This window comes from Pipra filicauda, unplaced genomic scaffold, assembly GCF_003945595.2.
Source record: "Pipra filicauda isolate LSUMZ 115617 unplaced genomic scaffold, ASM394559v2 scaffold314_size1190085_pilon, whole genome shotgun sequence".
Taxonomy (NCBI): domain Eukaryota; kingdom Metazoa; phylum Chordata; class Aves; order Passeriformes; family Pipridae; genus Pipra; species Pipra filicauda.
The window spans coordinates 670,051-696,769 of NW_024104437.1; the positions used below are offsets into that span (position 1 = coordinate 670,051).

The following is a 26,719-nucleotide window of genomic DNA, read 5'->3' on the forward strand; positions in this document are numbered from 1 at the left end:
ACACACAGCAATTGCTCTGGAAGACAAATGTCACAAATAATTAATGCTCTTCTTCTCCTCATTCTCTTAGCTTTTATTGCTGAGCAGACATCATATGGTATGGAATATCCCTTTTGTCAGCTTGGGTGAGCTGTCCTGGCTATACCTCTTCTCAAGATCTTGCCCAAACCCAGTGAACTGCTGAGATGGGAATGTTGGGGTGCCAGCATAGCTCAGCAGTAGCCAAAACATTGGTGTGTTATCAACACCCTTCTAGCTCCTGGTGCAAAGCACAGCACTACAACCACTGCTGTGGGGAAAGGTAACTCCATCCCAGCCATATCCAATGCACTAAGAACAGCTAGTGTGGATTTACCCAGTGCAAATCATGCCAGGCCAGCTTGTTTGCTATGCTAAAATGTGGAAGAAATAAAAGAAGTGGATGACATTTTCCTTGACTTACTCAATTCAAGGACACAATATTTTGTGTATCACATTTAAGATATTAAAAATCCAGATGGATGGAAAACTGTGCAGGTAAAACCTGGTTGGGTGTTGAGGCTCAGAGGGTGGTGGCTAATGGGCCATGCTACACCTGATGGCCTATGGAACAGGAGTACTGAAGTGGTTTATAGATTAATATGTCCTATTTGACATCTCTGTGTACAGAGGGAGGCAACAAAGTCAGCTTTGCAGATGACCCCACAGGGACCAGTCAACTTGGTCAAGGGCAGAGCTGCCACTGGGACCTCACCAGGCTGGAGGACTGGGCCAGCAGAAACCTGTGAAATTCAACAAGGACAAATGCAGAGTTCTACACCTGGGCAGGAAAAAGGTCTTGCAACAGTACAGGCTGGGAACTGACTTGTTAGACTGCATCTGTAATATTCAGACCCCAGTGATACACAGGAGTGAGTTCAGCAGAGGGCCACTGAGATGGGCAGGGGCAGGGGCACTTGCCCTGTGAGGAAAGGCTGAGGGTATTCCTGTTTCCCCCTTAGTAAAGTGTGGCTCTGAAAATAGCATTGAAAGGTGTCATTTGGGTTTGTTACAGGGTAATGGACTTTTTTATTGTTTATACAAGAGGTTAAGAGGTGAATAGCTAACTAAAGTTGTTGAAGCAAATATATGAATTTGAGATACTGGTAACAGAATACCTAGCAGCCTCCCATAAGGTCTAGCCTACACTGTTAGCAGCTACATACTTTTATATGGGTCTTTTTAGGTCAGTAGCCAAATAGAAGGTTTTAGATTTTATAACAGTAAATTCAGTAACTCCATAAATTCACAGGGTATGCTGTTAGACATTTAACAGCAAAGGAAATAGTATAAATAAATGAAGAGACTGAAAAGCAAATAGAAGAAAAGACTAACATCATGAGATCAGGCATTTATTAGATAGAAAACACTGGTTTGTAACAAGGCTGAATTGATACAGTCAGTAATGAGATACAAGCACTGAAAGATTTGAACATACAAAAGATCAAAAAGAGTGGTTCTTTTCAGTCTGCTTTTTTTCAAAGTTGAAAGAATATAGCATAAAACAGCTGTGTTGATAAAATCAGTTTCAAAGGCAGAATCTTCCATGGTGGAGCTGTACGTGGCATGAAGCAAATCTGTTGAACTTCAAGAATACAAATTGATAACACAGGATGCAGTTGATGTACTCGGGGCTCCTTTTCTGCTGGTAAAATGAATGTGCTGGTGATGGTCCCTTTTCTGTGCATGTATGAACTTTGAACCAACCAGCAGTGCCGCCACAGCTCCTCAGCACGTGGGTGTGCAGCCACCAGGGCATGTGTTGGGCTTCTACAAAAAGTTCACATTCTGCACAAAGCTTCATCCTGAAGTGACTTAATTCCTAACAGTGCCCACATTAGGTAGTTTAAAGTTGTGAGCTGTGAGGATAAGAGTTGCAGTGACTCTGTTTATATGTACCTCTTGTTATATTAGAAATGAGATAATGTGTAATTTAACAGAGAATTCAGAAATTACCCCAAGCTATTCTTGGAAGCTAAGGCACACTGCTGTTTCCAGGGGAGACTGGCTGCATTCATATCCAGTCTCTTGAGCAAGAACTTGTAGCTAAAAGGTGAGAGTTTTCAGCCTTTCCTAGTGGTCTCTCCTTCCTCCGCAAAACACCAGTCTCTTTAGTGGGAACTGGGAAATCAACAAGGAGCTGGTTTAAGCTTCCTTCTCCCCAAAAGTTCTGTAATACAAACCAAGTACCCAGCACAAATAATGAAGGAGTAAAGACAGAGAACAAGACAAAAGGATAACAAGATTTAATGAAAAAAAAATTAAAGTTTTAATAATATTTTTTCAGTATTTCTGCTTTCCTTAAATCTATTCTTTATAAACACATGAAAAACAGGATTTTGTATTTTGTTTAGAATCTTTTAACAGAAACTCTTAGCTTTCTCTTGGAAAGGTTCATGGAGAGTACTCTTAATCAGCTTCAGCTATTGCCCACTAAACTGTTGAAAATTAAGTTCCTTATTAAGCCTTTATTAAGGAAAACATCTCAGACACTGCCTACAGTAATCTAGGTAAGTTATTATATAAGTTATTGTATAAATTATTTTCCCAGTTATTATTGTTAGTATTTTTTATTTTAATTAATAGCTAACAAGCCCTTTATGGACTCTTTTTTGATAGTTAAAACCCAGTCATTCAGTTGATAATTTTTTACTGTATTAATGCAGATCTTGATTAGAAGTTACACGGTTCTGCATGTCAGAGGGATCAAGTACACCTAATGTTTAAAAATATCCCTACTATTGGCAATATTTCACTTGGTAACAATGCTGGGAAAAATATCATTGAATTGATAGTAATATTTAGTAATCTACATTCTGCACAATTAAGGATGTAGCATGTCAGAATAAGCTGCACAGAAGGAAGAATATGTATTTATCAGATGCGAGTGTTACTTAGACATTTGTTTCCATTGTGTAAGTAGAAATTTTGCATAATGACATTTTATTTGTGAGAATAAATTGTGCATGAATGCTTTGTGATTACAAACAGAACATAAACAGTCATGACTCTAAAATTTGCTGGTATGAGAATGGCAGTTGGAGAACATGAGTTTAATTGAAATAGAGCTTATATGGCTTGATTGGAGGTGGTACATTCCCTAAGTTTTCTCTGATAGGAATAGTGAATTTGTTTCTTGCTGTTGAGGTGGAATTGTCCATCCTGACTATTTAGTTATTTTCACTGAGGCAGTGAACAATTAAACTTCCAATTTTTTATCTAATTTTTTTCTTTCACAGCTTTGGATTTGTATGCTGGCATAGAGAAGTCCATGTTAGTAACTGCATTTGCCAGCTCAGGCAGTGACATTCAAAACAGGGCTGAGTTGAAGAACCTGTTGAGGTAGTATAAAGAATGTTACCATAGTATATTCCTGTCGATTTTTGTGCTGTTTTTGGAGCTCCCAGATGGTATGCAGATAGGTGACCTGAGAGAATTCACACAGGTATGTGGGTAGTAGGTTAAGTCCTGATTTTAAGTGAGCAGTGTTATCCTCTTTTTCCTGTATGAGAGTATTCAGGAGTCGCAGCACAACTCCAGTGTGCTTCATGTATCATCTGGGCAATATGGGCATGCACTAATAGAAGTATTCAAACCAGACATCTCCAACCTTCAGCTCCTGAGGGAGCAGCACAACATGCCAGGAGCAGCATCCACTCCCTGAGAATCTGTGTGCTATGCCTCAAGTATTACAGGCAATGTGTTTTTTTGTGTAAGCTGTGTAGTGAGGAACACCAGTTTAGACCTACAGATAAATATTTGCAAAGACTGTATCTCCTAGAGAAACTGGAAGAGTGTGACACTGCATTGTATTATGGAGCTGCATGGTGTTTTGTAACTTTTAACCCAGCTCTTTTGGTACCCTCTGTAGTAGGTAACTGACTTGAAAAGGCAAAGCTGAGTTTGAAACAGGGAGACAGAAAAGATAAGGGAGAAAGCAAGAGATAAAACAAACACAGGCTGTTGAGTGAAAAGATAGTATTTTTCTGAAAAGTCTAATATATAGGTTAGAAAAGGATTTCTCGCCCGTGCCTGGGTGTTAACAAGGCAGGTGAACCAAACTCATGCTGACTTCCACAGCTTCCACATCCTTACTGATAACATTTTAAGTAACAGTAGGCATTATATTTTTTTTTCTCTCTCATGCTATATTCTTTTGTACTATACAAATATTTTGATTGCAGCTGAGTCAAAAAATATGCTCTAATCTTTCTTTCCAGTCTGTCAATCAGGTAGTGACACAATGCTGGCTGTTGTTCTGAAACCTTGAGAGGTTTTTATGACTCCCTTTAGCACAGTTAGTACACGATAAACTTCAGAAAAATTAATCTTTGGGCTTGGTAATGTGCTTTTTCATCTTGGCACATTGAGATCCAAAATGTACTCCTTCCTCCGTCCCCAGAGAATGTTAAGTGGCACCATCAAAAATCATTCTGAAATGCAACAGCTTTCAGAAGGCAGAATAAGAGCATCTGGGCCATTAGCATAAGCAGTCTGTGATGAGAAGGCACTACAATTGATTATTAAAGTGACCTCATATTAGTCTTTCCTTTTCTTTCTTTTTTTCTTTCGTTTTCTTTTTTTCTCTTCCTTTCTTTCTTTTTTTCTCCCTTTCTTTCTTTTCTCCCTTTTTTTCCTTCCTTTCTTTCCTTTCTTTCTTTCCTTGAAAATATGAAGGCTTTCATTACCGTTGGGGATTTAACTTTTAGAAGTGCAGCTCCTTCTGAATTAAAAGCTTACCCAGGTGGTTACTGAGAAAAGTGTCTTAGTATAAGCAGAACCTCTTTGGTCTATTTTTTTTTTTTTTTGGATTATTGCTTGGCTTTGGCTAGATGCTGCTTTTCTACTAAGGAATAAAGCATGAAATGTGAAAACTGGAGGATATAAACATACTATACAGATTATCCAGCACCTTTACATCCAGTCGTGGTGTCAGCATTGCAACCACTGCAAAACTATTACTGATTTTTAAATGGTGATTTTGTAAATATTTACAAAATATTTGTAAATATTTGTAAATATTTATTGTAAATATTCCTGAACAGGCCCTGCACTAGATGATAGGAGGACCTAGTACAGTTATTGAAGATTGGGGAAGGTAGATTTTTAATTTTTTTCCTTCTGTATGGAGAAAGCCTCTAGGAGTCAACAGACTTGAAATACATGAATGGTAGAAGTGTTGAGCTCATGAAGATGAAGACTTCATGTTATATCACAGTATTCATGAAACTGGTACTTGCAAAAATTGTACATGAACGAGCATAGTAGTGCTACAAAATGAGTATCAGCTGTAAGATATAGCTCCCTTCCCAGTTTAAATCGTGGTGGCCATCAGTAATCTCCTTCACTAGTGTTTTATAACAATTCTCTTTTACAAATGTTTACTATTCACTTGCATCCCTAATGATCATCCCTGGGCACAGTGAAATCAAAAAGGGAAACTGTAATGCCCTCATCCCTAATTTGGCAGACGCTTAGCTTCCTGTTTTATGAAGCACTAAAGTGTTTCTGTCCTGTAATCTTCCATTTCAATAGTGAAAAATGGAATAGATGCCACTATTTAATGTAATGAAAAATAATCACAGTGCTCCTGAAAGCTAATGTAGCAGAATATTCTTCTTATAGAACCTCTGTAGTAAACTACACTCCACTAACCTTATCTTCCGTGCTTGACAGGCAGCAGCCTGGGGTTTGTGCTCTAGCAATTCTGTTTTACTGGTCAACACAGAATTTTAATTAAACATTGCTTATAGACTGCATCATAAATGGAAAAATAAAATTAGAGCATAGCCTTACATGGGGTTTATTATGGTACATGAAGGTGATCTTATTTTTCTCCTAAACCCATGACTATCTTATGATGTTACATAATCAGTGGTTCAATCACAGAATCACAGAAGCGGGTCCTCTGTAATTTGTCCAAGTCATTAAATTTTTACAGGCTTTTACACTAGAAAATGGGATTTTTCTTTTGCCTTCTCAATAGTTGTGCCAGTTTATAAAACATTTACGTATTACTTTAGGAAAAAATAGGCCAATAGGTTAATAGTGAATCCTCAAGTTATTTCAGATTTTCATAAATATGTAAAATAAAATATGTCATCTGCATCTATATACTTTAAAGTGTATATATTTACAGAAAAATACCTACTTTAAAATTTGGGCAAAACATGGGGTTTTTTATTTCATAATTGGAAAAAACTATATCTACTAATACATTTTGGGAGAGGGGTCTATGCACACGTGTGGGGGGGGGGACATCTTTGTTTGTGTGTATTTTTATGTACAGGTTTTACCAATACTTGCCTCACTTCTCTCTAAGGAAACATAATATTAGATGGGCATATGAAAGCAACATTAAGTTAACTAGGTTACATGAAAATAAAGGTTACATGAAAATAAAATGTACTAATAGTATTTAAACTGTTACTTTATATTCATCCTATATCATAGGGTTTGGTTAAAACATGATTTTTCGTAGCAGATTTTTGCCTTATTTATCATGCATGCATTGGCAATGAAACTTACTGCAGGGGCAATACAGGATTTGCGCATCAGGTTCTTTATTTTTGAATATTTATGGATTCTATTACACAGTCTTGTCCCAAGATATACAGGACTTTGTGGGGACTATTGTAGGGTCGAACACCTATAGTTTTTACTCAAGTTCTGACCAATCTGGGAAGAGCATCACTAGGGCTTTCTAATGCTTAGTGTCTTGACAATAAGCCAGTGACATGCCCCTGCATCAAAGCAGGACTGCAGCCTCCTGGGCTGCAGTTGGCAGAGAAGGACCAGCAGATCAAGGGAAATGATCCTCTGCTCAGCACTGGTGAGACACAGCTGGAGTGCTGGCTCCCAGAGCTCTCGTACAAGAGAGACGTGGACATAGAGACGTGGAGTTCCTCATCTGCCAGTCTCTGGCAGAAGGTTAAATCCTTCATTGCAGGATTGGAATAGGGTGCAGAGACATCCTCTGAGGGCAATGTGGCATGAATACCACAGCAGTCCGAGCAGGTTCACTTAGAAAGGATCAGCTATTACAAATGCATTTAAGGAAGAAGTAACAAGCAGAGACTGACATTGTCTTTTAACTCTTTAATCTCCCTTTTGTCAGTCAGTCTTTGCTTTCCCATTTGCCTCTTTGAGCATGTCAATAATTGTCTATTCACATTGTCAGTGTAAAGAAAAAATGCTCAAGTCATCCAGAAGTACTTCCTTATGACCAGTTTAATGACTGTTCAGTATGATCTACATCAGTTCTGTTCTGTCTAGCTCAGTAGTCATTGTCTCCAAACAGTTACTTTAAAAGTGCAACTGAGTATAAAAAGTAAAAAAAAAAATCTGAGATAGAGAATTCCAGAACCAAATTTTCTTAGAGAATCTCAATACCATTTGCCATACATTGTGCCATAGTCTTCAACTCACAGAAATCAATACCTGTGCGTGGTGGGAATACACATCCTTTTGTGAATCTCCGCCAACAGAATCATCACATCTGGCACTGAGGTTTTTATTCTGTTCATGTCAACTGAGATACTTGTTGCATCTGTCTTGTACCTTTTAAACACAAGATGAAGTTCTGTTGGCAGTATAATAATGGTTTAAGCATTCAGTGTGAGTGATAATATAATATGTATGGATGTACATAAATATATATGTGACAGTTTGCTTATGCATGAACACAGATTAATTTTCAGGATCATTACATTAATGCTTAAGCTTTAGTTGTTCATACCAGAATGTTTTAGGGATCTCTGTTTCTGCAAAACATAGTTAGCTTTATGTCCAGAGAACACTATAATATCTTATTTTGGTTTGTACTTCCATGTACTGCTATGTACTCCTATGTCCCTGATATATAACTAAGCTTTGGAACAGGATGCCTTTGGAGGCTGTGGAATTGCCATCACAGTAAGATGAATATTACCAACTTCTCGGGAACATTTCAGTATACTTACTGTATTTACATGGCAGGAGGAAAACTCTTTTAGTTCCTTCTAGACCAACTTTTCCAGTATTCCTAGGAAAAAATCTCAAAAAGCAAAGTATTTTTTGTGGGTGTAGGTATTTGGGAAAATTGAATGCCCTCACTTTCTCTGGGAGTGATGTCACACAAGATGTGCTACAGTTGTTGGCTGGCACAACTGCTTGAACAATAAAGGAGCTCAACTAAAATGTGCTGTTCTAGAGACTTATATCTGTGTTTGCATACCAATTTTCAAGTTCCTGCTACTTGTGGCTGCCATGGGGTGTGTTCAAGATTTGGCATTTGCTTTGGTCACTGTATCTAATTTCTCTATCAAGTTATTTCCCTCAATACCTAGCAAAGATCCACAATTTTGTTATTAGAAATCTTAGCATTCTGTACTGTATTTACTGAGAGAGATAACTCTTTGTTTTTCAGAGCTTCCATATGGCTGGGAGAAAATTGATGATCCCATTTATGGCACTTATTATGTTGAGTAAGTTCCCAAGTTCAATATTAAGTTGCTATTAATATGTCATAACCTCTGCAATGGTGGTATCCTCTGCAATGCTTAACCTGGCAAGGAATGGGTACAATTACTTGACATATTAAACTAAGGGTATACCAGGAATTCTCAGTCTTCAGTGCAGGTAATGTGTCCAAATACATTCAATGTGTCTCAAATCAGTGACTCAGGCATTCAGTCATTTTCTTTCTCCAGAGTCTGGTTTCATGGTACCGTTCCAGCTGATACTTGTACAAAGATCATATTCATTAAAGAAATGTTGCATTTTCTATGTGAGCTTTGGATATCCAGTGAGGCAGAAACCTTGTTAATCAATGAACGGAGCAAAGCATAATCATTTTAGCTCAGTTAAGATCCATTTCTGGGTAGTCCTTCCTTGCTGCAAATCAGATGTTTATACTGTTTGTACCAGAAGACAGGTTATTTATATGCTGCATATAAAATTTTAGGGATATTGTGTTTTATTTTGTATTTAAAAGTGCAGCTGAAAAGAAGAGAATATAAATTCTATTTTCATTGCACAATCCTTGCTTTCATTTTTTTTCAGATTTTATTTTAGTCATGAAACAAGAAAAAATCTAGTTCCTCTGTGCAAAGGGCAACAGAAAGCTTTTGTCTGAGGTAACGGTAGAACCTGGCCAGTTCATGCATAGAATAAGTAAATCTGAGAGATTCATTTCTCTGCTTTTTACCTTAACACAGTGAATGAGATTCATGTAAAGTGACTCTAGATTCAGAATTGTCATACCTGTTCCGACTGGTCAGCCCAAGTCAGCTTAGTCAGTCCAGATTCAAGCAAAAAGATAAGTAATACCATTAAATTACTCCCTCTTGTTCTGCCCAAGTTATTTTATGATGTCCCAAAGTGGGTGAGGGCTGGAGTTCTCATATCTCTTTGTACTTAGCTCCCTGAAGATTTCTGCATGTGCAATTATGCAGCTGCTGGGTGTAAGTAAGTCTTCTGTCCCAGTGGGTTTAGTGTATTTTGGTCAGTAACAGGTGTTGTGTGATTTCTGTCCGTTAATCACTTGCTGAGACCCTACTTGGTTGTTAGCATGGCCCAAGGCATTCTGGCACTGGGGAGGCTCACACTTCACTGCAGAGTCAGAAAAGGAGCAAGTGTTTATCTCCATTTCATGTCCAACCACACCTAAACAGACATAAGGCACCAGGCCCAGATGTTACCATGCAATTACCCACTTTAGGGCTGTTAGTGCCAAATTATTTAATCCTACCACAGATAAGATTTGTGGACAGATACATCAAACCTACTGCAGTCTCAGAGGTTTTTAGAAGTGGAATAGATGTTCATGGAATGGCATTAAAACTGCAGCCGCGCTAAATTCAAATGGAGTTTTATAGACAGTAAATTGCACTTTAAATTGCTGTCTGAGCTCAATAAGTTTGAAACAGAGATTGCTTTGCATTTTTCCTGCTAAAATGTAACAGTCACACCTTTTTTATTACCAATATTCAACAGATGAGTTGATTTTTAACTAGATAAAATCAGATTACAATAAATTCTCTTAATTATGTTGTAAAACAGGGTGAATCATGAAAAGCAAGATTACGAACTTCCACACATTTGAGTCCAGTCCAAGTTTACATGCACACCTACAAAACTGTCAGTGAAGGAAAGGCTTGTACTCTGCTCACTGATTCTTGTATCCCATGGGAAGTTTGTAAGGATGAGCAATGAAACAGACTCCGTTTCACCTTACGAGAAGCAGCCATGCTCAGCTCAAATATTCTGAGGCCAGAGGCAAAGCTAAAAAAACCCCAGCAAAACAAAGTAAAGAAAGGAACACCTCTTGCTAGTAAAGTTAATAAAGACTAATCACAACATATTTGCAAATTCTGTTAAGAAAAAGGCTCTCCATTATAACTTCCTCTCTTAATTATGCATGAATATAGGTGTGAGACCTTATTATAATTTCGATTTGCCTTATTATGCAGATCCAGACTTCATTTGTAAGGTGTAGACATTTGACATACATGAGAAGTGTTTGCTATAGGTTTGTTAATGTTCATGCACGCTGGTCCTAATTTATAAACTAAGAACGAGCAGCACTTAGCTATGCAGGGCTATTGAGAGAAAGTAGTTATTAGAATGCACTGGGTCTTTCAGTATTCTAATTGCCAAAAGATTGTTTCTCTCTTTAAGGATGATTAACTACAACACAGAGCTCAATTTCCAGACATGGGCTGCTTAATTGAACAGCTAAATTAGCCATACAGGTAGTTATTCTGGAAAAATGTACCTCCTTGACTTTCAGTTTCTGAAAATGCTCTGTTACTACTCAAATAGAAAAGGTTATTTCAGGTCTTTCTGTCATTATAAAGTATTATTAACTGGAAAATGTGAATGTAAAGTGGAGTTAGGGACTAACAAGTTATGCATTAGAATGTCCATCTTTTAGGTCTCTTGATCCATCTAATTACTTTGTTGGGTTATAGACAACAATTCCAAAAGCTATAGTCACAAACTACCAAAAAAACCCCATACATTAAAGCAGGTAAGAAAAGGAGATAGATGAAACTCCTTCTGCTGGTGCACATGCTTAGACCTGCTACCATTTTGTCAGGACTCAGCACCTTGGCCATCAATTAAAGTCTGCAAACTAGGGACTATTGCCCATAAATCTCCTAAGGATGTGTTTCAGTTAAGGACATCTAATGTGAACCTCCATCACAAAAACCACTTAGTCTGGCCCCAGTGACTCATGAGATGTCTTATAGGCTGGCTGGTGCTAACAGTACCACCTCATAACACAGAGATAGTATTTTGACATCACAATGCAGCCCAAAAGTAAATCCTACCTCTGAGGGTTTGTACCTAGTTAAGATATGGTGAGCTAACAGAAGACAGCAGTACCAGCTACCCCTTCTTGTCTGCAGATGGAAATTCAGGGTTCCCAGGACTAGAAAGCAAACAAAAGGCTGCATGATTCTCCTGTACAACCACAATGGCACTAGGAGAAATTAGCTGGATTAGTCTTTGGATTAGGCTGTCAGATTTAATATGCATTATATAAAGTAAGGGAAGAAAATTGAAGTTAGAATTGTTCGCTGAATTAGATACTATGAGCACTGAGTAATAAATTTTTGACTACTATCCAAAATCTGTTTTAACCACAAAAGCACTTATTTGTAACCATCTTTAAAACTCACATTTGGCTTGTCTTATTAAAGCATAGGTTAGTAATATCTATTTTGTATGATGTTCAAGTAGCTAGATGAAAGGCTAGAATATCCTTTCAAGAGAACTACTTAGCTTAATAACTTATTTCTCAGGTAAACTCATCAGGACTTATTTTTCTGATTTATCTATGAAGCTTTATAGCACTTAAAATTGCATAAAAGGGACATGTTTCATGTATCATCAGTCTGGGAGCATAATCCATTATTACTGACATAAAAATGACTGATTATCAGAATAATTTTCTTTTCTTTGACTCCTCTTTGACACAATATTTAGTGCAGTTTTTTGAATTTCACATTGTGCTTTTGAAACTGTACACTACCAAAAAAACAGTAAAAATATGGGAATAAATTGAAGCTAAAAATTATTAAGATTGCACCAACAACTTGAGGTGTTTCAAGTACCTCTGTTAGTCTTCCTATCTGATCTGATAGGACAAAGTGTCTCTTTCAAGATAGCTGTTATCAAAGACATTTCTGTGTAAATGGACCAAACTACAACTTCAACTCTACCTAGAAACCGTAGATAGGCAGTAGAAAACCGATTCTAGCTGTGATATCAGTACCACAGTAACTATTGTTCCTAGGGCCGTGAGCACATTATATATTAGCTAAAATCCCATCTTTTTTTATATCACAGAACCACATATAAATTGGAACTTAGGTCTGTGAGAGCCCTCCTGCAGCACTGAGATGTGCCCTGCAATTATAACGTGACACCAAGCATAGTTCAAGGTCCTAAGTGAAGATCTGGAGTCTGATCTTGGATACTCATTACATCTGCAGAATGTGGCACAAAAGCCATGGGAAACCCATGCTCTTCTGGAGGGCAGGTGAAGAACAGGCCAGGACACTTTAAAGCCTCTAAAGAAGATATGATCCCTATGCTGTAGCAACCATGGTTTTAACGTTATCAAATGCTAACATAAAACAAGCTAGAAATTGTATACGGTATCTCCTACTGGGAGCTGTTTAGTAACTTCCCATTTCTCCTTGTAAGAAGACTACAGATTTCAAGTCTGAAATCCTGACATCTTTAATATATTCTAGTATTTACTTCCAAATATATTCATAGAATGCATTTATATATCAGAATTAATCCTACTTGAATAAAAAGCTAAAACTTCTTTGATCTTCTGTCATAGAAGACTCTCTTTCACTGGTCTTCCTGTAAAACCTTTCTTATAAATTCATTTTATTTGATCATGGGTGGTTAGAACTTTGTGTAGTATTTCATGTGATAGTTATCACTGTCTTGTGTAATGGCAAAAGTAGTATTTCCTTTACAATGTGGAAATACATCACATGATAGGTGGTAGCATGAAATGTACTTTTTTCATGCTTATGTTAGTAGTTCAGGATTACCTTATTTATTGCATGTAAGTCTTGTCTTTATTTTTACCTAGGAAAGTTTGTCTCCCTTCCATCATAAGTTTCTAGGTTTGCAATAGACTGAGATGCGGAAGACCCTGACAATTAATAGAAATGACAAGCAAAAGTCTAGGAAAGGAAAGCCTACCATCTTAAACAGCCTGTTTGAAGAAGGAAAGAAATGAAAGGGACTTTTTCTGTCTGCAGCGTAGGCTAAAATTTACAAGAAAACTATTAATCAAAATTTTAGAGTACAAAAGTAAGTTAGTAGCCACTTGAATGACTTACAGCCATGTGAACAAAGTAGCAACTTTAGGAGTTATCACATTTACTTTGTCTCATTAAATCAAATATTCTTTTACATGACTGGAAGTCTTTTCATTGCATTAACCCTGGCCACTAAATCCTATTTAGCGAGTGTATTGCACTCCCATAGGACTTGCTGCCTTTCCTCTACCTCACTTCCTAATGGTGATTCCACTTACTTTCTTTGAAGCACTGGTAGGATCAGAATCCCAAGGAACCTGGAAAGTGCTTAATGTGGCACAAAAGGTCATTTCAGTGAAAATTGAAGATATTCAACCCTTTTAGGATCTTAGCATTTCGAAAGTTCCCAGGTCACCTTTCCAAGTGCTTAAAGCCCATGATTGGGATTGGATTTTCAGAACTCAATAGATAGTAGCCCACTGAGAACAAATAAGCACGTTTGAAAGCCTACCCTTCTGTACAAATGTATTTACTTCCCCATAAAAGTGTTGGAAAAACAAACCCCTTTTCTTAGTTGTGATACTATTGTGATCCTATCTTTCAGATTTGTTCCATGCAGCCTACTAAATTGTTTTGCCTTCTTCAGAAAACATGTGAAACATAGCCCCAGACAGGATTGTAGGATTGCTCAGTGACTGATGAAATGTTTTGCTTTAAAGAATTAAAATCAAGAATGTGATAAAATGTGTGTAGTTAAGATAGTAGTTCTAAACAAAATATAGAAAAATAGTGGTGTAATTACAGAGGTGTAGTTAATGACCTATGATAGGAAATGTCAAACTTCAAGAAAAAATATGTATCTTAACTTTTCTTATATTTCATATACTGATCTATGTACTTCTAATCTACCATCTGACTTAGTTTCTGCATCCAATTTTTCTGTACAACTGAGCAGACGTACACCATAGTATTAGAAAGGAATAATCTTCAGTTTATTTTCTATGTTAGATTTATTTCTAAGTTGCTATCATAAGAGCAGTCTGTGTTCTAGGCTTTTCCTTTGCTGTAAGTGATGGAGTAATTTCACTTACAGCTGATCGATAATAATGCACAAAACTGGATCAGAGCCTTTGAATCATGCACAGAACAGTGCTCATGCTGAAGACATGAAAAACTGTTGCTGTAGCATGCTTCAGCAGTGCTGCTGTTAAATATGTTCTCCCATTGATCAAAACCATTTGTCTGTAGCAGAGTTTGGCATATTGAAATGATAGGACGCTGCTCAGTGGTGTTCATTATGCGGCGCAGATTGTCCCCTACAAAACTGTGTGGAGTAGAAGGGACGTGCTCAGGCCCGTTGGGGGTTCATAACGGTTCACTCTAACTGCACACACCTTAGTCACGTACATTATTTTATCATTTTCCCCAACTGAACCGAAGTTTTAATCAAAACCAAATTTTTTCCAGCCACATAAATAGAAGAACTCAATTTGAAAACCCTGTCCTAGAAGCAAAAAGGAAGCTACAGCAGCATAACATGCCCAACGCAGAACTTGGAACAAAGCCTATGCAGGCCCAAGGTTTCCGAGGTACAGTACTGTGTCAGCTATCTTAGTTAAGATGAAAGTTCCTGCTCTTCTGGGTGTGTGACAATGGTTTTGTCATAGTCTGATTAGAAGAGTAGTGTTGCCGATTCTCACAATGTTGTCACCTGTATCCTAACAATTTTCTCCCTTAAATGTCTGAGTTCCAATAGTTGCAGGACTCATGAGCTGCCTAAAATGCCTAAGTTTCAGAGGTGCAGAGGAAAGACAGAAAAGTCAACTCTAGTGTTTCCTAAAGGCTGAGAAACTGAAAGCATGATAAGAGCCCTAAAGTAATTTTCTAAATAAAATCATAAATTCTGTCCCTGGGAATGTACTCTCTCTTGAGCACCTGAGGTTGGCAACACTGAAATAATTAATTGTACTTTCTGTAAATTACTCTTAATTGATGTTTGGTATGTTTCTAAGCTAGCTCATCTAGCAAGCATCAATTAAGTTAAAAGCCTCAAGCATGGTGTTATAGGAGTTTACAAGAATACAGCCACTTAGTAACATAGAAATAAATGTGCTTAAAAAGAGCTGTGTAAGCAGCAAACGGTATTGGTAGAGACGAATGAGCTTTAACGTGAGGTTATAGCCAGAGAATGAGGCTTGTTCTCCTTTGCAACAGTAGAAAGCTCCTCATCAACCTTACCTAGACCCAAATTTGCCCGCCTGCGCCTCGCCCCCAAGAGGTCCCGCAGTGTGAATGACCTGTCCCAGTGGCGGCGTGACCCCGCCGGGACGCGCAGGCTGTACGGTACGTGCTCCGCTGCCCACCAGCCCAGCCCCGCCACTGCAGCCGCAGCCAGTGCAGCTCAAGTCACAACCTTTGCACCTTCCTCCAACCCTTCCTCACCACGTGCAGCATGGGAGAGAAGCACGGGGAGCCCCCCACCACCCACACCACAGGAGGCACGCGGAGAGGGGACACAGAGGTTGCACAGCAGTTGTGCGTGTCACTTGTTGGATGCCAAAATCCCTGTGTGTCTGGAGAGAAAAGCTCAACTAATGTTTAGCTCTTCTTGGGAAAAATGGAATGAAATGTTCACAGGGGATATTTTCCTCATTGTGGTTGGAAGGGAAATTGTGGAGAATGTATTACTTTGTAGACAAAGCAGAATTTATGGGTTAGGAAAGAGGTTTTTAAATTACCTCACAGATCATTTTTATTGTTGTAATTATTTTAGTGACACAATATCCACTTCTAAATGTATTTCTAATATGAAAGAATATTTATAACTCCCCATTTATGGCTGATCTGCCATAGATAAGAAATATGTTTTAAGCTTTGTATTAATACAAGAACTCACAAATATTTTTCCTGGAATGCCTGCACCCTTTGTTTTCTTGCTTTTCATACACTGTCACTTTCTGTCAGCCAATATTGTTGTCTGCTGTCCCTGCTGTGTTGTGAATAGATCCGAACTTTTGCCTTTCTTGTTTGTGTTGACTGATGTAGAAAAACCACTCTTCACCCGTGATGCATCACAGCTGAAGGGGACTTTCCTCAGCACAACTCTTAAGAAAAGCAACATGGGTTTTGGATTTACCATCATTGGTGGGGACGAGCCAGATGAATTTCTCCAGGTGAAGAGTGTTATTCCTGATGGGCCTGCAGCACAAGATGGGAAAATGGAAACAGGTAATTAAGAAGGTTCCTCTGTTCTTTTATATGAGAAATAGAATGAGAAATATATTTCTGAGTCTCACTGTCTCCATGAATAGATACATTTTTCCATATAATTTTTGTCTTAATATGTAGAAAAAGTAAGTTTCTCAGTAAAACTTTCTTGTAATTTTCCTTTCTAATAAATGCCAAGTAGCTTATTTTTCTCATTTCACAGTATTTTAAGAGAGAAAAGATGTCTGCATTCTCCTACATAAAAATGGGATACGATGTTCTTTGGTTTATATGCTGTTTACTTAAGGGGAATCTGGAAAGAGATAGGCAGAGAGAGCACAGACTACTAAGTGCAAATTTATTTATTTAGAAAGGATATCGTTTCAAAATAATCTGTTGAGTCTGATCCAACATTGTTGTCATTATAGCCACCAAAACAAGAGTTTTCAATGTGGCATATGGCACATAGGCATTTGTGTCCTATTAATAAAGAATCTGTGAGAACTAACAAAAGAAAAGAAACCACCTCTGAAGAGATTTAAAGCTGCTCGGAAGATCTGGACCACCACTGGGAATATTTTCATGTCTACAGATTGATAAAGATTGCAAACCACTGTCTGAAAGGTTTGTCTGGTCGTGTCAGGTCTGTGTATGAGTGAAACTCTGTTGGAGGAAGATGAAGTCAGTTTCCAAGCAAGCTGACATCTTCTGGGGGAGAAGACAATCAGAGAATAATAGAATAATTTCAGTTGGAAGGGACTTCTAGTGACTAACCTCCTTCTTAAAACAGGGCTAACTTTGCGTTGGTTCGCGTTTCTCGGGGTTTCATTCATGAGACTTAAGAAAATTTTATAGGACATAGATTCCACAGCCTCTGTGGACTCCTGTCCCAGTACTTTACCACTCTCATGGTGAAGATTTTTTCCCAGACAACCTGTGGATGCCCCATCCCTGGAAGTGTTCAAGGCTAGGTTGGATGAGGCCCTGAGCAACCTGATCTAGTGGGCTGCACATTGATAATGAGATAAATGTGCAGAATTTATCTTTCCATTTCTCATCAATACTTTAAAATAAAGAAGTGCTAGTTTGGGATTTTTCTTGCCTCTGCAGAAAACGAAGTAGTCGCCAGATTCACTGTGAAGATAATTTTGTAGACTGTGATAACAAATCACTGTGGATGGACCACAGCAGCAGAGCAAGATCCTTTTAGTATGTTACAGTACAAGAGGCAGACACAGAGACACACATAGGCACAAATAGTGCTGATGGAATAGTCTCAAGTTATGTTTCTGGAAATTTCCTTTCATCCTTCTTTTATCATAGTAGATGGGTGATCTGGACTATCATCCTTTTAGTATGTTACAGTACAAGAGGCAGACACAGAGACACACATAGGCACAAATAGTGCTGATGGAATAGTCTCAAGTTATGTTTCTGGAAATTTCCTTTCATCCTTCTTTTATCATAGTAGATGGGTGATCTGGACTATCATATGTCAGAATAAATCACTCTGAACTCTAGTCTTTCCAGAACTTGGTAAGTAGGAAGTGTGAAGGTTGTGAAAAACGTTATTAAAAAAAAAAAATTGCTTCAGATGTTATTTTATAGCTGGCATGATGTTTCTAATGCCAAAAAGATAAACAGAAAATTTGTATGAAGTAAAATGTAAGAAAGAAGTTGGTTGTTTGCATTGGTTTTATAAAAAACAGCTTTTTTTGATTCTCATTTCTTATTGCCATTTTAACTTAATGCAATTTGGTTCCCAAAGCCAAAATTTATTAAATTAGCTTATTAAGGTTATACAACAGAATTCCTGAAGTTCAGAAGATTTCAGTAATGTGAAATTCATTTATCCCTAATATTTTCATATTACCTAATACATGACATGAGTGCTTTTCCTTGTTTGTCATGGTTTAGCATTCTCAGGTGCACCACTCAAATATACTTCCTTGTTAATCCTTCTGAATAACCTGGGCCGATTATTGGTGAACTTGTTCATATGGAGTTCTTTTCTGTGGAAAACAGGTATCCTTGCAACTTACTTAAATTTTTACCTTGCAATTGAATACAGATTTCATAATACTATTGATGATGAGTATTGTAGACATGGATGAGAATAAATAGGAAAAAGGTGCTTTAAAATGTATAGAAATAACATTGATTTTTTTTTTTCCTGAGGTAACTAATTCAACTATATTAAGAATGCAAAACAGAAATGTAAATTCAAATACATAATCATTCTATAATAACTCTATAATCCCCAAGCATACAAAATTACATCTCAGAACAAATTTTGGTCTCAAATGTCTTCATTGTTAGAAGTCACAGAGTTCTAATGTAAAGTAGCTGGAGAATCTCAGACTAATGTTTGTGACATCTAAAATAGATATGAACACTTGAAGTAATTTTTAAATATGATAGTGGTAAACTGAAACAGTATGTTTAAGGTCAGAATGTTTATAAAAGCACTACTGTTCAGTAAAGTGCTTGTATTTCCTGCTATCCAATCCTTTTCACACTTCCTGAAGTAGGATTTCTCTTCCTCTTCAGCCATTTTTACAGTCTAATCAACTGAAGGTATGAAAACCTCCCAGGTTCCATCAATTGCTTTTTGTTCATAAAGATGTTAAAATCTTTTGTTTGAAAACTATTTGAAATTACATATGTTCCATTTTTTTTTTTGTTAGGTAGGCATCACTGGATGATGAATAGAGCTTTTAAAATAGATTTTATTTATTCTTTTGATACAAACTGTGTGTTTCTTAATTTACGTGCACTCCAGCTATGATCAGATTCATAGGAAGCTGTGATTAATGATCAAAACATCATATTGTGGCAGTAGGACATCATAGTAGAAAGTCTGGGGATAGTGACAATGATCTGTAAAGCAGCCTGAGTGTGAGGGATAACCACAGGTGCTGGTGCACCCAGGTCTAATATGATTCTGGACCCTGTCTCTTGCAAGGCTGACACTATTCTTTGACTAAGTGGTTATAAAAATCTTTGTGCTTCAGACCTGCATCAGATTTGGGGAAAAAAAGAAAGAAAAGGCACCATCTCTTTCATCTTACTTAATCTTGACCAGAGGCTGAAGACACCATTACTGTACTTCAAGCTAATTGTTAAAGAAACAAGCTCTTAGAAAACTACCAAAATCTAATCCACCCAAAATCTAATATAGGAGTCTGATACAAATGCTATTCAAAGAGTGAATCTGTGTAAGATATTGTCACCCTCTAATGTGATCATAACAAAGTGAGTTGACCTGCAGGTTTCAAAACCGAACAATTCTGAACTTCATCCTTTGGAACAGAGAATCATCGAGTCACAAAATGGTTTGGGTTGGAAAGGATGCTTAAGATCATCCAGTTCCACCCCCTGTACCGTGAGGAGGTACACCTTTCACTGGACCAGGCGGAACTCCAGGGGGTTGACCACACCACACAGCTTGGTGTTGTTGGAAACTTGTTGAAGGAGCACTCAACCCCAGGGTGCAAGTCACCAACAAAGATGTTAAATGGTGCCTGTCCATCACTGACCCCCGAGGAACACTACTGAAAGCTTGGAAGCCGCTGGGAACATGTAAGCAGCTGCTTGACAGTGACTTGGCATTGCTGTGATGCTATGAAACAATAAAGCAATGAGGCAAAAAGAGTGCACTGAGATGCAACAGGAGATATCTAAGGTCCTGACAATCTCTCAGCACCACTTGGTGCCCAGTGCTGGGCACTAAGAGATATTTATATTTGTCCTAGACCCACGATAAACCTCACAAGCAGACTCAGAGGAACCACATCTCAGTGGATGAGTCAAAACCAAAGAAAATTGCATTCCTGATCCCATTTGCCAGATGTTTCAGAATTCGTAAGGGTTCTTATGCCCTCATGTAAATCTAGCATCTGTGAGCTAATGGCTGTTAATAACACTGCAAATGCCTTTCTAGGACATGTTTTAGCATTTGGAGCTCAATCAAGCTGCTGGATATGAACATTACACTCTACAGCATCTATGTCTACCTCAGGACAGCCTAGGAGCTGATACCACATTCTTTTCTGGGAGGTTACATTCCTTTGTCTTGTCTGAAGCTTCATGCAGATGATAGAAATGCTGTCTGTATTTAAGAGCCCCCTGCATCCCATTAAAATGCTGAGTGAACGTCACTGGTGAAAGACTGCATCTACATGAGAAGATTTTTATACAGTGAGTGATTTTGAATGACTGCTGTTCTAAGGCAAATAAAGTTTTGTGCCTGTGGCTGAACCAGATAAAAGCTCGAGCTGTAAAGGCAAATTCTTTCCTACAATTCTCAAGGTTATTCAATGGACTGGATAAACTGAAACACTCCCATATAATCAAGCTCAGGGAAAGATTCTCACTCTGCATTTCAGCAAGCTCTGTTTCCTTTGGTGGAAATTTCCGGGAAACAACTCAAAGACATGGTGAACAAGTGGTTAAATAATGGAGTCTGGTGATGACCCTTCTACTGATGAATAGCTGTGGTGATTTCATGTTGAACTTTCCAGAAACATATAGATATATAGATAGATAGATATAGATATAGATATAGATAGATATAGATAGATAGATATAGATATAGATATAGATATAGATATAGATATAGATGATATAGATATAGATAGATATAGATATAGATTAGATATAGATATAGATATAGATAGATATCTGTGGTGAAATGTCATAGCTCAACAGTGTGAATCAAGAAAGGGGAAACATGTTCTTTCGTTTCATCTGCCAGGCATACACTTGGCCAGCTTTAAGATGCTAAATCATCTGTAAACAATGCAGACTTGGGCTTTTTTAGATATTATTCTCTCAGGAATGGTAGTTTTGCTATGTTAGTTATCTGTTCTAGAGATAGAAATTCATAAATTAAAGATAAGGTTCAGCTAACAGATACAGATGTCTACAAGGCAGATGTCTACACCTACCATATAAGTAGACCTCTACCACTTTTGCCTGACTGTAATAGGATGAAGGCTAGAGACTAGAAATCTAGAGATTGGTCCCACATCTATGACTGAGAATTTCTAATGCACCTCAGAGATCTCCAAAGGGAATGAGCCAGCTGTTAAAAATGCTGGAAGGAATGATCTATGGCCTTGCTGCTATCCTTGGACCTACTGTCAAGACCCGTAACAGTCTTGTGCATGTGATGAGTTTTTCAACAAGCTGAGGTTACTTTAAATGTAAGCAAATTGGAGAAGCCACATTTGTTGATCTACAAAGTCATAAATGTTGTTATTTAGCTGAATAAGAGCAAAACCAAAGCCATTATCAGGTGATTGACCCTACAATGTCGCTAAGCTTAGGGAATAATTATCTAGTTTCATTAATGCATGTTTTTTTCACAGTGAGGCTAATATCTTACAACCTCTATAAGGAGTACTCAAGACAGAAGGAATTGGGGACGTCTGCAAAAGGATACAGTTTTATAAGTTCAAACAGATCCTTAATCCTGCTCCCTGTTTATCCATCATCAGTTCATATGAACAAACCATCATCTCACCTAATGTCAGATTAGATACGAAGCAAGCTGTCCAGTTTCAGCAACAGAAAAGATGAACTATGTATGCATAAAGAATGCCTTCAATCCAAAAAGCAAATATATTAAAATAAAATCTATGTTTTGGTAGTCATCTGGGAATGTGAATACTGTTGAAATATCACTAAAGGACTCAATGTATCATGAGCACTCACGATTGTACCTATCTTCTTTTTCAAACAGGTCATGTCTCACATGCTATCAGTCAAAATCCATCTGACAGTATTCTTTTACAACATTCCATTCCCTTGGTAGCCAACTGTTTACCACAGCTGCCACCTCACTGACCAGGAGCTTGATGAAGAACTAATCACACACATATGTAGGGCTTCATTGCCACAGTACCAGAAGCTGGCTGAAATTTAGTTATCTCACCTGTCTGACACCACCTCGTCCAGTGGCTCCAGGAAGACTGGCCTCACAAAATTAAGGCACGGTGTTGGAACATGAGAGATTGTGCTCCTAGTTGAACTGCTGAGGAAGGACTATCTTTTCATTGCACTTATGCATCTCCAGGCTAAAACACTCTTTTAATACACTCCAAGGCCTCATCAAGTGTCAGTCTTGCAGCTGCAAGCTGATGCCCAGTGATGGGTCTGTGAGAGCAGAACAGCAGACATAAAACCAGCTTGTGTTATCAGCCTCCCTTAATACCCCTGCTTTCTTTGAAGCTAAGATGTTTCATCTGAGCTGTTTTACTCTAGCTAAGACTGAGCATCTCTCTCTGTCTTCATATGTTGCTATTTATCCCATGAAGTTAAGAGAAGGGAAATTAACTGTTTGGAAAGTAAGTAACAACAATTAGAAAAATTACTTCAGGCATCAGGGAGAGTGATTTCTCCCACCCATGTTAGGCCAGTCGGTGTGGATTTGTGTTAATTTACTGCTTGCATTCCAACATCCTTCAGGAAGATGATGAAATGGTGCAAAACATGGCAGAAACACTGTATTTGCTACTGGTACAACCAAAACCCACTGTTCCTTTCACCATTATCTTTTTGTAAGCCAAACCAGAGGTAACTATTTCTTAAAAACCTCAGCCTGGTTTTCCAGTACAAGTCTTATTTCATTTCACAATTTATTTTGGCTTTTCAAGGAGTGCACAGCATCCCACTTCATTTAATCCACTCTGTGTTTCTCACCATAAAACTTTCACGTCATATAACTAATGCCAAAACTGTTCAAGAGGTGTACAGTTAAAATCAACCCTCTTTTAAGAATCTATCAGTGTTGCTAGTCCTCACAATTTTATCCTGAATCTCTATGTAACCAGAATTCTTTAAAGCACAACTCCTAATTATTCTTTTGGTTGTTTAAAAGGGATTAAATGTAAATCTTAGCTTCAATTTTATAGGATAAAAGTTTATATTCCTCTGTCGCAGAGGAAAGTGCTGAAGTACGACCATGTTATATTTGAGAGGTTTCAAGCATAAAACAAAACAAAAAATACCAGTTTCATTATTTATTTGATATCAAGTATTGAGACTCACTTTAGCTGGGGAAAGGGATATGACTAGTGGGTTTAAATGTTTGATGATGACAATTAAACTAATACTTGCATCTTAGAAGTATTAATAGCAGTTAAAAACTTGGTAGCAGAAAAAGATTATTTTTCAATCTCCCTTTCTTTCATGTTCTAAAGCAGGCAATTCATTGAACTCTGCATGTAAATAGAAAAGCCAGGAGACAGCACTTAGGTTGCTAGAAATTTTTAGTACTGGTATTACTTTTTTCTAAGATTAATTTTCCATTATATTTTTTGTGTTGCTATGGCTTTCAGATAAAATGAACTTGTTACAGTGGTCACAGTTATATCTGTAAATTTCTCTTTATGTTAACCAAAGGACTGGGAAATGTGTCTACTTTTGTCACAAAGTTACTGATTTCAAATCTCCATGAGGTTCCTATTTTAGTGTTTTCTTCATATTTTTGTTCTTTTGATACTCACTATGTTGTTAGGTATTCACCAAATGATAACCAGGACAGAGATGAGCTTAGGCTAAGAAAAAAGTGTCTGTATTTTGTATAACACACACTTAACTATCTACATCTGGGGTCTTTACGTGCACCTTGCCAGGTTTTTTTGGTTGGTTGGTGTGATATTCAATATTCTTGTGTTCTCCCTGAGTTGCAGAAAATCCATGTGTCACTATCTCTTCTGCTTGATATGGAGTTAGAGGTTGAGTTTATGTCGCCCATCTGAGCTACTGAGCATTCATTAAGTAGTGCATACAGATAGACATTCCTCAAGGTACAGAGGCAGCTACTGATTCATTTTAGCCCTGTCATTTGGCTATTCCCTTGAAGTCTTCAATTAAAATTATTTATGCAAACCGAAACAGCAATTACAGTAGAGCATCTAAGTTGGATCTCAAAATGCTTCTGCAAATGGACAGTGTGTTCATTAAGCCACAGGAACAACTACAAAAAAATTCTTAGGAACTTCTTGTCTTCACATCACATGTCTCATGAGATGATTCTGGGTTTGCACTATTAGTACTAAGGAACTCAGAGGTCTCTGACTCCGTATCTTGGGGTTTAGCCTTAAAGTTCGCCATAATATAGAAATTTTGAGAATTTTCTATCTCAAGTTTTAGACTTAGTACCTTCATTCAAGGTGCTTCAAAGCAGAACATTAAGCCTCCTCCTGCCCTTCCAGGGGTGTCCAGTGCCATTAAAAGTTCCAGGGATCCCACCTAGCCTCCTCCTGCCCTTCCAGGGATCCCACCTAGCCTCCTCCTGCCCTTCCAGGGATCCCACCTAGCCTCCTCCTGCCCTTCCAGGGGTCCCACCTAGCCTCCTCCTGCCCTTCCGGGCAGCAGTCTCTTTTAAGTCCTGTATGGTACCTGCAAGTTGCATGTGAATATCTCAAATGCCCAAGGCTATTGTAAATTACATCAGACACCTGCTTAAACAACCTCTTTCCTCCTTCAACAAGGAGTGCATTAATAGACTCCTTTGTTTTTCCTTATCATCTGTCGCAGCAAACAGTGATTAAATAATTACTATAACACTTTTGGTTTTTGACAATCTTAAGGATATTTGTTTCCCCTAGCCTAATTCAAAGCTCACGTTTGTTGTTTTATGAATGCTTAAAAGAAACTACAAAACCCCTTTTAAACTTAATAGGCTTAATTTTCTCTCATTTAACTATTCAAACAACAACATTATAAAAAGTCTGATGATTGAGTTCAGCTATGGACTGGGGATTATAAACTCATTTTCATCTCCAGCACTTATAATATTTTGCTTCCATATATTACTGGCACCCATAAAGAATATACCAATATTAGGATTAAATTATATGCATAACGTGTTTTCTTTCCTATAGTGACTTTTCTTCGGAAGACTCATTTTCTTCAAGTCCAGATAATACACAAAAATGTAGGAGGAATTTGAAAAGAACAGCAATCTTTTATTTTACTTTGATAAAATCCATGTTGATACACAGGAGGCAACTCATAGTGTGCATGGTTTGTGGCATTTATTTAATTTTGAAAGAAATTTACATTTTTTTACACTATATTTTGATCTATGTTTATCAGTCCCAAGAATGATAACGTTTGCTTGTTACTTGAAATAGTAAAATATTGGACACATAAAGAGTTGAAGTTCTGGGTTATGTAACTACGTTGCATTAGTCTTCTGCGGGAGAGAGTATATGGGCAGGTCTGCCTATATGTGGTAAGTTTTTTTCTAATGTTTAAACCATTAGAGCAACTCTTCCAGCACCAACTATAGAAAGCTGAACATACTTGATTAGAGATGGCTGAAGTCTGAACATGTCCAGCTGTGCCAGTACAGCACTTACTTTTTATCCAACTGTTTTACCTTTGACCAGATTCTCACTGCATTTACATTTTTATTTAACCCAGAAACCAAAGGTGAAGTAATTTGATGGGCAGAAAGGACATAATGGAGATATGATCTATGCTAATATAAAATTCCTGTCTCTTATGGACAAATGCAACACAAACCATATACATAAGACATACACACCCTGTTTAACCTGAGCTACCAGTCTGGGTCTCTGTAATATGAGTAATATGAGTAAATGGAGATCTTCTGGTGCTCAAAGGGGCCATATCTTGAGCAGAAAATGAGATCATACAGAAATCAAGAATTACGGTGAAGCAAAATGTGAAAGAGCAAAGGTGAAAAAGCAGAAAGGATATTTGGACACAAACTATCCAAGTATGCATAGTCTCACATTCCTATTAAGTCATATCTGACTGCATGGGAAAAATGACCACAAAGGCCAAAATCATAGACAAGGGTACTAAAACTATCTCATACATATTGCAGTATGCAAAATACAAAGGCAGAAAAAGTGTTAAATGATTTATTCTATCTACTATCACATACCAATACACCTTTATCCAATTTTAGTGTTCATATTGTCATACAAACTTGTTTTGTGTATGACAAGCCTAGGAAGCCCATAAATTTGTTCTTTGATCTGATCTCCATCATAAGAAATCTGCAGATTCTGCTATTAGCATATTTAACTTTGACTAGGAGATGATAAATATGTTGCCTGAATCCTCACATTTATTAGGACAGTTTTTGTAAGTTTTGCAAGTTGTCCATTGAGTCAGCAGTGTGCAGTGAACTCAGTGGCTGCCAAAAATGCTGCAGTTGCAGAAATAACTTTTCT

The 26,719-nt window shown here is 37.6% G+C and overlaps 1 protein-coding gene across 12 annotated transcripts in view; it reads left to right on the top strand.

The window, feature by feature from the left end:
* Positions 1 to 26,719, top strand: part of MAGI2 (membrane associated guanylate kinase, WW and PDZ domain containing 2) — a 722,750-nt gene that overhangs the window by 557,782 nt on the left and 138,249 nt on the right. For all 12 annotated transcript variants that reach the window (XM_039383531.1, XM_039383530.1, XM_027730044.2 and 9 more), the window contains 3 exons: positions 8,426 to 8,483; positions 14,760 to 14,881; positions 16,338 to 16,520. In XM_039383531.1, the coding sequence (XP_039239465.1) occupies positions 8,426 to 8,483; positions 14,760 to 14,881; positions 16,338 to 16,520 (363 nt within the window). The remainder of the gene's footprint in view (positions 1 to 8,425; positions 8,484 to 14,759; positions 14,882 to 16,337; positions 16,521 to 26,719) is intronic.